We start from the raw sequence: 12040 nt of genomic DNA, 5'->3' as shown, positions 1-12040 counted from the left end.
GGACACAACGACCGAGACTGTCCAAGCCGGGGCTCGAACCGGCAACCTTCCGATTACAAGGCGAACTCCCAACTCTTGAGCCACGATCGCCCATTAAAGGAAACATCCTGATTGAACTTCTTTTATAAAAACGCTGCAGATGTTTGCTAAAAGTAGATCAACAATGACTGCATCCTTGCATCTGTTTCCTTCCTTTCTAATATTAAAAGTAAGAATAATGATGATACAGTTAACAATAGTTATAAAAACAGAACCTGCTTTTTCTTCAAACATGAAACCAATGACTAGTCACAAAACATTTCTGGCACAGAAATTTAAATTTTCATGAACACGAACAACAGTTTAGCTGAATGAAAATCATCGTGAACAGTGACAACCTCAACAGCTAAAGTCATGGAGGCTAAACACACATAAGATGGAGGGCCCCTCAAACAAAGTCAGTCATTAACTAGATAATAAATAATGAGATGTCAAAGTAGCAAAGATAAAGTGCGACTGACATGTGATCTCTGTGTGAACAAGAGACAAGGGAAACTGGAAACTAAAGCATGTTTTCAGCAACTTTCTGGCAATGACTTCTGTCTACTTCAGTTTAATAAACTTTGCAGTGTCTCCATCTCCATAAAGCCAAAGTCCAGCATAGAGCGGCTGAGTGAATGTGGTCTGGACTCTGTGGAGGAGAGTCATGGTTTCAGAGACTCTGTAGAAAGACAGAATACCTGCTCTGTGATCGAGGTACACTCCTACTCTGGAGGACCGAGGACCTGAGAGGACAGTTTGGACATTATTGTGGAAAAATTTACATCTGTCCTTTTCACAACGTAATGCCCAAGATTTGTCATTGTATCCAAATTTGCATTCATCTGAGCGCCCTGCTCTTCTGATATTCTTGTATGCAACTGCTACATAAATCAGTTTTCCTCTCCACTCCACCTCCCAGTAACAACGTCCAGTCAGACTCTCTCTACTCAGGACCTGCCAATAATATACAAATCTGTCTGGATGATCAGAATAAGACACTTTCTGTGTCATTACTTCTATTTTTCTGTTCCCCTCAGATAATAACAGATATCTGTTTGCTGTGTTTGGATCCAGTGTGATTTCTTGTGAATATTTTAAGAATCCAGCTCTGGTCTTTGGCTCTGGTGGTGACAGTAAAACATCCACTTCAGTGACTGTCAGTGAGATGTTTGTCCATTCCTCTCTCAGAATGTCCTGTAGTTTATCTCTGGTCTCTGACACAGCTGCTGTCACATCCTCAAAGTAGCTCAGAGGACGAATATTGATGCTGGATGAGTGTGTAGACTCACTGAGTGCTGACAGTGAGGGGTAGTTGTGTAGAAACTGGTTGTGATCCTCTGTGTGTGAGAGCTGCTCCAGCTCGCCGTCTTTCCTCTTCAGCTCAGCGATCTCCTGCTCCAGCTTCTCCTGAAGCTCTTTGACTCGACTCACTTCAGTTTCCTGCTGGGATCTGACCTGCTGCTTCACATCAGAGCTTCTTTTCTGGAGGAGACGGATCAGCTCAGTGAACATCTTCTCACTGTCCTCCACTGCTTTATCAGCAGAGCCATTGATGGCCTCCACCTCCTGTTGAAGCAGCTTCACATCTTTCTCTCGCTCCTGGATTCTCTGCTGGATGTTTAGTCGTCTCACCTCGAGCTCCTTCTGCTTCTCAGTCCTTACTGCTGCAGCTGGGACTGTTTCATGGCCTTTATGTTCATCCACTGTGCAGAGATAACAGATACTCTGCTGATCAGTACGACAGAAAATCTTCATCACCTCATCATGACGAGAGCAGATGTTCTCCTGGAGCTTCTTGGAGGGGGCCACCAGCTTGTGTTTCTTTAATGGAGCTGCATCATAGTGAGGTTGGAGGTGTTTCTCACAGTAAGAGGCTGGACAAGATAAACAGGACTTGATGGCTTTCAGCTTCCTCCCAGTGCAGACATCACAGGCCACATCTTCAGGTCCAGCATAGCAGTGATCAGCTGGAGCAGCTTGGAGTCCAGTCTTCTTCAGCTGCTCCACTAAAGCTGCTAACATGGTGTTTTTCTCCAGGACAGGCCTCGGTGTGAAAGTTTTCCTGCACTGAGGGCAGCTGTGGATTCCCTTCCTGTCCTCTTGATCCCAGAAACGTTTAATACAGTTCCTGCAGTAGCTGTGTCCACAGGCTGTAGTCACCGGATCCTTCAGTAGATCCAAACAGATGGAACAAGAGAAGGTTTCTCTGTTCAGCTGAACTCCTTTCTGCGCCATTTCTCCTCTCAGTGTCAGTGACAGAGTAGTTTCAGTTATAAGGAAGAGAAACTCACACAGAGCTCTGATCTCAACAACATGTGAATGGAGCCTGTCAGCTCTTACACGTCACCACATGTTGATTACACCCATCTTCAAAGTGCAGATCTGAAGGGGAGGGAACGACAAATGAGAGAAGAGGTGAAAAGGGAAGAGCTTTCAGGCTTTAACTGAATCTATGAAGAAGAGCAGTTTAAAGCAGACAAATGGTGTACAAAGAAATTATGGTTATCATTACTAACTAATGAAAACCATTAGTTACTAACGATAACCATTAGTTACTATCATTAGTAACTAATGATAACCCAAAGAAAGTTAAATATATCAGATAAAAACAAGAACAAAGAATTTCAGCAAAGCACGACAGAAAATACTCTGAACAGACGTAAGCATAATTATTTCCACACACAACAAAGGGGGGGAGAAGGCAGGCCACCACCTGTGGAACATGAGGGACTTATTACATAAACATAACATTGTTGAAAACAACTTAATAAAGGTTTTGCCACACTACACTAAGCCTTTAATAATAGTTGTTTTTCTTTTGTTAGTCAGGAGGATTGTTTGTTGTTTTCTTGAGTGTCAGAGTTCCTCATATTTCAGTGGGGGCTCATACGATGTAAGGACAAAGAAGATGTAAGGTCTTTAAACCAAAAATGGCTGGAGAGTGTGAGATTATAATATTATTTTATGCCATGTTAGACCCTAATTAAAAATTGTGAATTATTATATAGTTTTAGTTTGCATTATTCTCCTGAATTAGAAGAAGCTGATAACTATTACATTTGTTAAACTGATTTGCATTACATTAGACTGCTGATTTATTGTGAATGAATGATGTTGTTTTATGATGCATTATACTGCTGAGTTATAAGAAATACTGTTCACAGAAAGTCATCGCCTTATTTGTCTGATTAGAAGAGAACAGAATATGCTGGAGTTTTCTGCCCCATCTCAGCAGGAGCAGATAAACAGGGAGCCAAGGTCGTAGCTTAGGCGCTGTGTGAGAGAAAGAATGTGAATGTTTAAGCTTTTATGATAAGGTGGGAGAACCAGAGGTTATAAGAGTTTGATCAATGCTCCACCATTTTGAGATCTGATGCTGTCTGCGTACGGTGTCCATCTCCCACGCGTGTGATCATTAAAATCATCGTTTGACTCAACCCGGCCGGACCAGTGTTGTTATTGTGGTTTTTCCTCTTGTATCCATCTCCAATATTTGAATCCGACAGGCAGACATTTGATACACCCGGGGCTTAGCCCTAAAGGGTAGTATGCATGTGGGATTGGGGGGAGGGGGGGGGGGGGGGGGGGTTTGGAAATGACTAAAAGATTAATTTGCTCTGTTTTGAGTTTTGTTAAAAAAAGAATGACTTCATATAGGGAAAAATATATATCACATATGCAGGACACCTTAAACTAGTTTTTTAATTAAGCAGCAATGCAGAACAAAATCAGGGCTGTATCAAGACACGAGGACTAAAGCCCAATTCAACCAGACCCAGAACTGATCCGGAATTAAAACAGGACTACAACAGTAACCAAGACAGAACCAGAATCAAAACTAGACGATAGTAGCACTAAAAATCATCATAGACCTGCACTACACTTGTTTTTTAATTCTACCAAAGTCCACTATTTAGATTGAGAAAAGTTTATATAATTATTTAGCCTTGTTGTGCAAACAAGCCTGCAAAACTTAATAAATATAGAATTTGAAAAATAACAAACCTAAAAAGAAACACTAGGTACGAGATACATGAGTACCTATGATACGGTGATACTTTTGGTAAACAACCGTTTGACTAACATGTGTGTCTCACCTGCTCTTGTTCCATCTCTGTTCTGTCCTCATTCTCCATCTCCCTCTCTGTTCCTCTCTTTCCCTCTTTGTGCTGATAATCAAGCCAAACACCGACATCATCAAATATACAGTTGAAATCAGATATTTACATAATCTTCAGATAAAAACACAAACACTTTTTTAACTGTAACATCAAATCAGACTAATTGTAATTTTTTTAGGTTGATAAATATAAAAAACACATTTGTTAACTTTAAGAGTAAAGAGAGAAACTGTCTGTATTTCTTAATTGTAAATGGCACCAAATTGTATTCAAAATTGAGCCACACTTATGGAGCTCCACAATTCTTTTCCTGGTGTTTTGGTTTATATCAAAACACAGGCTCTGTGTTTTGCCTTATATGCATCCACAGGTGTGCCACCAATTTACTCACATGGACTCTACTAACCTATCAGAAGCTTCTTCAGCTCAGAATGGAATCGTCTGCAGTTTTCTTATTAATTAACAATAAACTTAGTGTATATGTACTCCTAAATGTGGACAAAATTGTTGGTACCCTTCGGTCAATGAAAGAAAAACTCACGATGGTCATAGAAATAAATAAAATAATTGTGAGTAAATTGAGAGCTTCACTTTTACACTTAGCTACATCTTCACCACAACAGACTGGTACAGCACCCGCATCACTGCAGCCGCAGCACCAATCTGTCGGTCGATCTCCAGCTATCTTCTCCCATCACTCGTGAACAAGACCCCGAGATACTTAAACTCCTCTACTTGGAGCAGGGACTCGTCCCTGACCCAAAGTGAGCACTCCACTCTTTTCCCCGGCTGAATACCATGGCCTGAGATTTGGAGGTGCTGATTCTCAGTCCCACCACTGCACACTTGGCTGTGAACTGTTCTAGTGCAAGCATTAGGAGATCACCTGATGAACAACAGAACCACATCAATTGCGAAAAGCAGAAATGAGATTCTGAGACTACCCAAATTAAAACCTTCAGTCACTTGAAAATGCATATAAATCCTGTCCTTTAAAATTACACACAGAATCAGTAACAAAGTGCAGTCCTGTGAGAATCTATCACCCACCGGAACTTGTATAAGGATCAAATGGCCCGTAACAATGGCCCAGAGACCACTCTTGAATCACCTCCCACAGGACACTTCGAGGGCCACAATCAAATGCCTTCTCCAAGTCAGGGTAAGAACCTGGTCCCGTGTTCCACGGCCAGGACGAAAACCTCATTGTTCCTCCTGTATCTGAGGTTCGACTAATGGATGGACTCTCATTTCCAGCACCGTGGCATAGACTTTTCCAGGGAGATTGAGGAGTGTGATCCCCCTATAGTTGGAACATAACCTCCAGTGCCACATCTTAAAGATGGGAACCACCACTCAGGTCTGCTAATCCAGAGGTATTGCACCTGATCTTCATGCAACAATGTAGAGGCGTGTCAACCAAGACAGCCCTATAATGTCCAGAGCCTTCAGGGACTCAGGGCAAACTTTATCCTCCCCAGGGGCCCTGCCACCAAGGAGGTTGTGGCGGAGGTGTGGTCCCGGGCGCGGCTGCAGGGGAGGAGTGGTGCGGTGAGCTCAACGGGGCGGTGCTGGAGACGCAGGTCAGAACAGCTGATGGCGTTTTGGACTGATGATGGTTTCCTTCCCTTTTATAGTGAGACGGGAGAGGAGCGGAGGAGCGGGAAATCAGCTGAGACCGACAGCTGTCAGACTGTGGCCGGTCATAACACAGGACGCTATAAATAAATGTGACATCTGGAGACAAAGACCTGTGCGTGTGTGTCCCTGTGTGTAGTGCATTTCACAAGTGGTGCCCAAACCCAGCTGGCGTGGGGATGTCTGACCCACAGGCTGCGCCGCCCGCCCAGCCTTTGCACTTCCTGGCGCAGATGCTGGCGGAGGTGGCGAAGATGAGCCAGGACCAGGCGGCGGCCCAGCGTGCTCACCTGGCTAAGCTGCAGGAGCAGGTGGACCGGCAGACCCAGGTTCTGGAGCAGCTGGTTGGGGCCGCTGCTCCGCCGAAGCCCCCCCCCCCCCCCCGCTGTCGGTGGCGATGCCCCGGATGGGTGACGGGGATGACCCCCAGGTTTTCCTGGAGATTTTTCTTGTCACGGCGGAGGCCTGCCAGTGGCCGCAGGTGGAGTGGGCTCCGCGTTTGCTTCCTCTGCTGTCGGGGGAGGCTCAGACGGCGGCCCTGAGTCTGCCGCCGACCTCGAGGGGCAGCTTCCAGGACGTGAGCCGGGCGGTGGTGGACAGGATGGGACTCACCCCTGAGGCTCATCGCCGGCGGTTCCGGGCCTGTCGGCTGGCCGCGGAGGATCGGCCGTTTGCTTGGGCCCGGAAGCTGCACGACGCAGCGGTGCGCTGGCTGCAGCCGGGATTGTCAGAGGGAGAGAAGCTGCTGGTGGACAAGGTGGTGCTGGAGCAGTTCGTGGAGGGATTGCCTGCGGAGACGGTGAGATGGGTCCGGTGCCACAGTCCCGCGAGTCTGGAGGTAGTAGTAACGTAGTAACGTTGGCGGAGGACCACCTTGCCGCTAGAGCGGGGGAGCCCGGGGACGGCGGCCGGAGACCGAGCAAACAAGCCCCAGTGCCGGCACCGAGGCGCCGGGTACCTGCGCCAGGGAAGGCAGAGCAGGCACTGGCGCTGAGCCCCACTAATCCGTTTGCTTCGTTTGTGCCTTCCCAGGGATCAGAAATGAGCGGTGCCGCCCCTGAGCCACGGAGAGCAGCACAGACGCCGGGGCAGGAGTGCTAGAATTGCGGGCAACCGGGACACCTGAGGAGGGACTGTCCTCTGATGGAAGTGGGGCAGGTGTTCCGCGTCACCGGTGCCCTAGCACCCTCTCCCGGTCCAGGAGGAACGTACAGCATTCCGGTAAGGACTCGAGGGGGTATACGCCATGCTTTGGTGGACACGGGCTGTACGCAGACCCTCGTGCACCAAGGCTTGGTTCGTCCCGGGGCATTGCTGGAGGCAGAATGGGTGGAGGTGAAGTGTGTTCATGGTGATGTTCACAGGTATCCCATGGTGCCTCTGTTATTAAAGTATAAGGGCAAAACGCATAGAGTAACGGCTGCGGTTAGCCCGCGCCTGTCGCATCCCCTGATTCTGGGCACGAATTGGCCGGGGTTTCATCACCTGTTAGGGCAGTATGCGGGGATGCGATCACGACCGTTAGTAGCGTGTAGTGTCTGCGCGGCGCTCAGCGGTGACGCGGGGTCGTCCGACACTGACTCCGGGGAGGGGGAGACGGCGGGTCCTTCATGGGAGGCCCCGCCGGCTCCGGAAATTTCCCCCACGAGTGATTTCCCACTGGAGCAGTCTCGTGATGACACCCTACGCTCAGCCTTTGACCAGGTGATTGAGATTGATGGTCACGTGGTGCGCCCTGAAGCCGTGCGGACCTACCCGCGCTTCAGTTTATTAAAAGATAGGCTATATCGAGTGAGTCGTGACACTCGCACGGAGGAGACACACACCCAGCTGTTGGTGCTGCAGGGCCGCCGAGAAATGATTTTACAAGCGGCTCATTATAACCCCATGGCAGGGCATATGGGATACGAAAAAACTCTGGAGCGAATAACGGCCCGATTTTATTGGCCGGGCATCCGAGCGTATGTGCGCCGCTGGTGCGCGTCCTGCCCGGACTGCCAACTTGTTAATCAGCCGGCCATACCAAAAACGCCTTTGCGCCCGCTCCACTCGTAGAGGTCCTGTTTGAGCGCATTGGTATGGACCTCATCGGGCCGTTTCATCGGAGTGCACGCGGCTACCGCTTTGTATTAGTCCTGGTGGATTATGCAACGCGGTACCCGGAAGCAGTCCCGCTGCACAACATCTCTGCAAAGAGTGTGGCGCAGGCACTGTTTCAGGTCATCTCCCGAGTCGGAATCCTGAAAGAGATACTGACTGACCAGGGCACGTCGTTCATGTCTCGTACACTGCAGGAACTGTACGAATTACTGGGCATTAAATCTATTCGGACCAGCGTCTACCACCCTCAGAAGGACGGGCTGGTGGAGCGGCTGAATAAGACTTTAAAGTCCATGATTCGTAAGTTCATTACAGAAGATGAACGCAATTGGGATCGCTGGCTAGACCCTCTGTTATTTGCAGTGCGGAAGATGCCCCAGGCCTCCACGGGATTTTCTCCCTTTGAACTGCTGTTCGGCAGGAAGCCGCGTGGGGTGCTCGACCTGATTAAAGAAAGCTGGGAGGAAGGTCCGAGCCCCGCCAAGAATGAGATTCAGTACGTGTTGGACCTGAGAGCGAAACTCCACACTTTGGGGAGGTTGTCACGGGAGAATTTGCTCCAGGCTCAGCAGCGTCAGCAACGCCTGTATGACAGAGGGGCTAGACTCAGGCAATTTTCACCGGGAGAAAAAGTGCTTGTATTACTCCCTTCTTCTAGCTCAAAGTTGCTCGCCAAGTGGCAAGGACCCTTTGTGGTCACATGGCGAGTCGGGGACGTTGACTATGAGGTTGCTTGGTCGGACAGGGGAGGGGCCACGCAGATTTATCACCTCAATCTCCTTAAAAGGTGGAGAGAGGTTGAAACCGCTTCTCTGGTAAGCCTGGTTAAGGAGAGAGATGAGTTGGGGCTGGAGGTACCAAATTCCATCATCCCCGCCTCCCTCCCTTGTGATGACCATCTCACACAGGCCCAGAGAGCGGACGTTGTCGCGTTACAACAGCGTTTTGCTGATGTGTTCTCCCCCCTGCCCAGCCGAACGTCTCTCATTGAGCACCATTTTGAAACGCCTGGCGTGACGGCGCGTTCACGTTCCTGAGCATAAACAGCAAATTGTTCAGATGGAATTGGCTGAAATGCTGAAAATGGGAGTGATAGAAGAGTCGCACAGCGCCTGGTGTAGCCCCATAGTTCTTGTGGTGAAGAAGGATGGGTCTATACGGTTCTGTGTCGACTATCGCAAGGTGAATGAAGTGTCACGCTTTGATGCTTATCCCATGCCCCGGGTCGACGAGCTCCTGGATCGGTTGGGCATGGCCCGTTTTTTCACGACACTGGATTTAACCAAGGGCTACTGGCAGATTCCCTTGTCTGCCGAGTCCAGGGAGAAAACGGCCTTCTCCACTCCGTACGGTTTGTACCAATTCGTTACGCTTCCGTTCAGCTTGTTCGGAGCCCCTGCCACCTTTCAGCGCCTCATGGACCGGGTGCTGCGTCCGCACGCTGCATATGCTGCTGCCTACCTGGATGACGTGATCATCCACAGCGACACCTGGGCGGAGCATGTGCAGCGGGTGGCCGCGGTCCTGGAGTCCCTGAGGAGGGCGGGGCTCACGGCTAACCCGAAGAAGTGTGCGGTTGGACGGAGGGAGGTGCAGTATCTGGGGTACCACTTGGGGGGCGGGCAGGTGCATCCACAGGTGGAGAAGACGGCAGCTATCGCATCCTGCCCGCGCCCCAAGACTAAAAAGGAGGTGAGACGGTTTCTGGGGCTCGCAGGTTACTACCGCCGTTTCGTGCCGGGGTTTGCGCAGCTGACCAGCCCCTTGACCGATCTCACCCGAAAGGGTGCTCCGGATCTTGTTCAGTGGACGGGGCCGTGCCAGGTGGCGTTTGTGCAGTTAAATAATCTCTCTGTGGGGAGCCGCTGCTTCACACTCCTAACTTTTCCCTCCCTATTGTTCTGCAGACTGACGCCTCAAACAGGGGGCTTTAGGCTGTTTTTTCCCAGCAGGTAAGGGGGGCCGACCATCCCGTTCTTTACATCAGCCGGAAGCTGGCAGAGCGTGAAAGACGGTACAGCACTGTGGAGAAGGAGTGCTTGGCTATCCGGTGGGCGGTCGACTCCCTCCGCTATTACCTCCTGGGGCGCTCATACACTCTCTGCTCGGACCTCGCCCCGCTGCAGTGGCTCCACCGCATGAAGGACGCCAACGCCCGGATCACCCGGTGGTATCTGGCTTTACAGCCCTTTAAGTTCAAGGTGGTCCATAGGCCGGGGGCGCAGATGGCCGTGGCCGATTTCTTCTCTCGCTCGCGGGGGGGTGGGGAGTGTGTGTGTGTGTGTGGGGGGGGGGGGGGGGGGGGTTCGGCCGGACAGCTCCCCAGCCTCAGTCGGGCGGTGGGGGTGTGTGGCGGAGGTGTGGTCCCGGGCGCGGCTGCAGGGTAGGAGTGGTGCGGTGAGCTCAACCGGGCGGTGCTGCAGACACAGGTCAGAACAGCTGATGGCGTTTTGGACTGATGATGGTTTCCTTCCCTTTTATAGTGAGACGGGAGAGGAGAGGAGGAGCGGGAAATCAGCTGAGACCGACAGCTGTCAGACTGTGGCCGGTCATAACACAGGACGCTATAAATAAATGTGGCTTCTGGAGACAAAGACCTGTGTGTGTGTGTCCCTGTGTGTAGTGCATTTCACAGAGGTGTTTAAGGGTGACCTCACCCCTGCAGTTAGATGAGCTATCCCCCTCATTCCCAGACTCTACTTGTTCTATGGGAGACTTACCAGTTTCATTTCACAGCACGACAATGTTCTTAGTCGAAGTCAGTAGCACTTCACCCACACTATACACAGTGCAGGTAGAGCACCATTTTCTCATCCTTAGTTGCCTGATGGTTTGCCAGAATCTCTTCGAATCTGAAAGACTTTTTCCATGGCTTTCCAAACTGTGAGCCACTGCCTGAGCCACATTCTACTTGTACTGTCTGTACCTATCAACTGCCTTCAAAGTCTTACAGGCTAACCTGTCATGTTTCGGCTGTGTGCACGAGACACAACCTAAGAGCTAATCCCTCACCAAGAATAACTGAAACAGATCTATAATAATAATAATAATAATAATAATAATAATAATAATAATAATAATAATAATAATAATAAACAAAGCACCGGAACATCAGAAAATAATCCATAATGCAAAAATAAAACCAAAATATAAGAAACTCAAAATGCTGGGTCAACACTGACCCAGAACCATGACAACAATGAGACACAGAAGGAGAGCACAACTGGGGGAAATCAGAACTGACGAGACAAGGAAGAAAAATAGGATACACTCACATGAGACACAGACCTTCAAAGTAAAACAGGAAGTAGCACAGACGCAGACTCGACTAGGGGAGACAGAGCAACTAAGAAACACAACAAAGAGACACAGAGGGCAGCTACTAAACAGAAAACAAGAAAGCCAAACTAAGACGCTAGACTATAGAATAAACTGGGGCAACAAAGAACTCACATTATAATACAAAAACTCCGAGACACAAGAAACTCAAAACACTGGGTCCGACCCAGGACCGTGACAGTACCCCCTCCGTAAGGGCTGGCTCCAGACAGCCCAACAGGAAAAACAAAAACAGTCCCAAAACAACCCGACCAGGGCGGGCAGGGGGGTCCAGGATGGAGGGCTTGGAATGGAACAAAAAACAGGAGCACAAAGAGGGCAAAAACAAAACGTGCACAAAAAAAGAAAGCACTGGCACACAGAGAACAGTTTACAACTAATTCAGGGGGCCGATCGTGCGGACGGCAACTGCGGTAACAGGGAAACAGTTCCAGGGGCTGATCCTGCGGATGGCAATGGCAGCAGTGGGCAAATAGTTCCGGGGGCCGACCGTGCGGACAGCAACTAAGGCGGCGGGCAAACAGTTCCGATAACCGGCCACACGGAAGGCAGTGGCAGCGTTCAGGAGGTCGTCCACAGTGGCGACGATGCCCAACAAGTGGCCTGGCAGATGACCGACGATGTTGAGGCTGCGTGGCCTCCGCAGCACCAGGTGAGGCACAGGCTGGACCAGGCGAGGCAGAAGCCGAAGATGAGGAAGACGACACAGGGGCTGAACTTGACGGCAGCGTGACGGCTGCGGATGCTGTAGACGGCGATGCTGCTGGCAAGGACGAAGACTCGGAGGCTGGACCAGACCAGCGGAGACAGGTTGCTGGCCG

At 49.9% G+C, this 12040-nt stretch overlaps 1 protein-coding gene across 1 annotated transcript; it reads right to left on the bottom strand.

The window, feature by feature from the left end:
- Nucleotides 1-497: 497 nt before the first annotated feature.
- On the bottom strand, nucleotides 498-2275 carry LOC146635622 (tripartite motif-containing protein 16-like). The gene has a single exon (XM_085347980.1). The coding sequence runs from the start codon at nucleotides 2254-2256 to the stop codon at nucleotides 583-585; it is 1674 nt and encodes a 557-aa protein (XP_085204106.1). The 5' UTR covers nucleotides 2257-2275; the 3' UTR covers nucleotides 498-582.
- Nucleotides 2276-12040: the final 9765 nt, after the last annotated feature.

The sequence above is a fragment of the Diplotaxodon limnothrissa genome, linkage group LG3, assembly GCF_057381915.1.
Source record: "Diplotaxodon limnothrissa isolate DT_005_m linkage group LG3, D_limnothrissa_male_GT1.1, whole genome shotgun sequence".
NCBI lineage: Eukaryota > Metazoa > Chordata > Actinopteri > Cichliformes > Cichlidae > Diplotaxodon > Diplotaxodon limnothrissa.
Note: the sequence above shows the minus strand (reverse complement) of the source record. Positions and strands in the feature narration are given on the sequence as shown.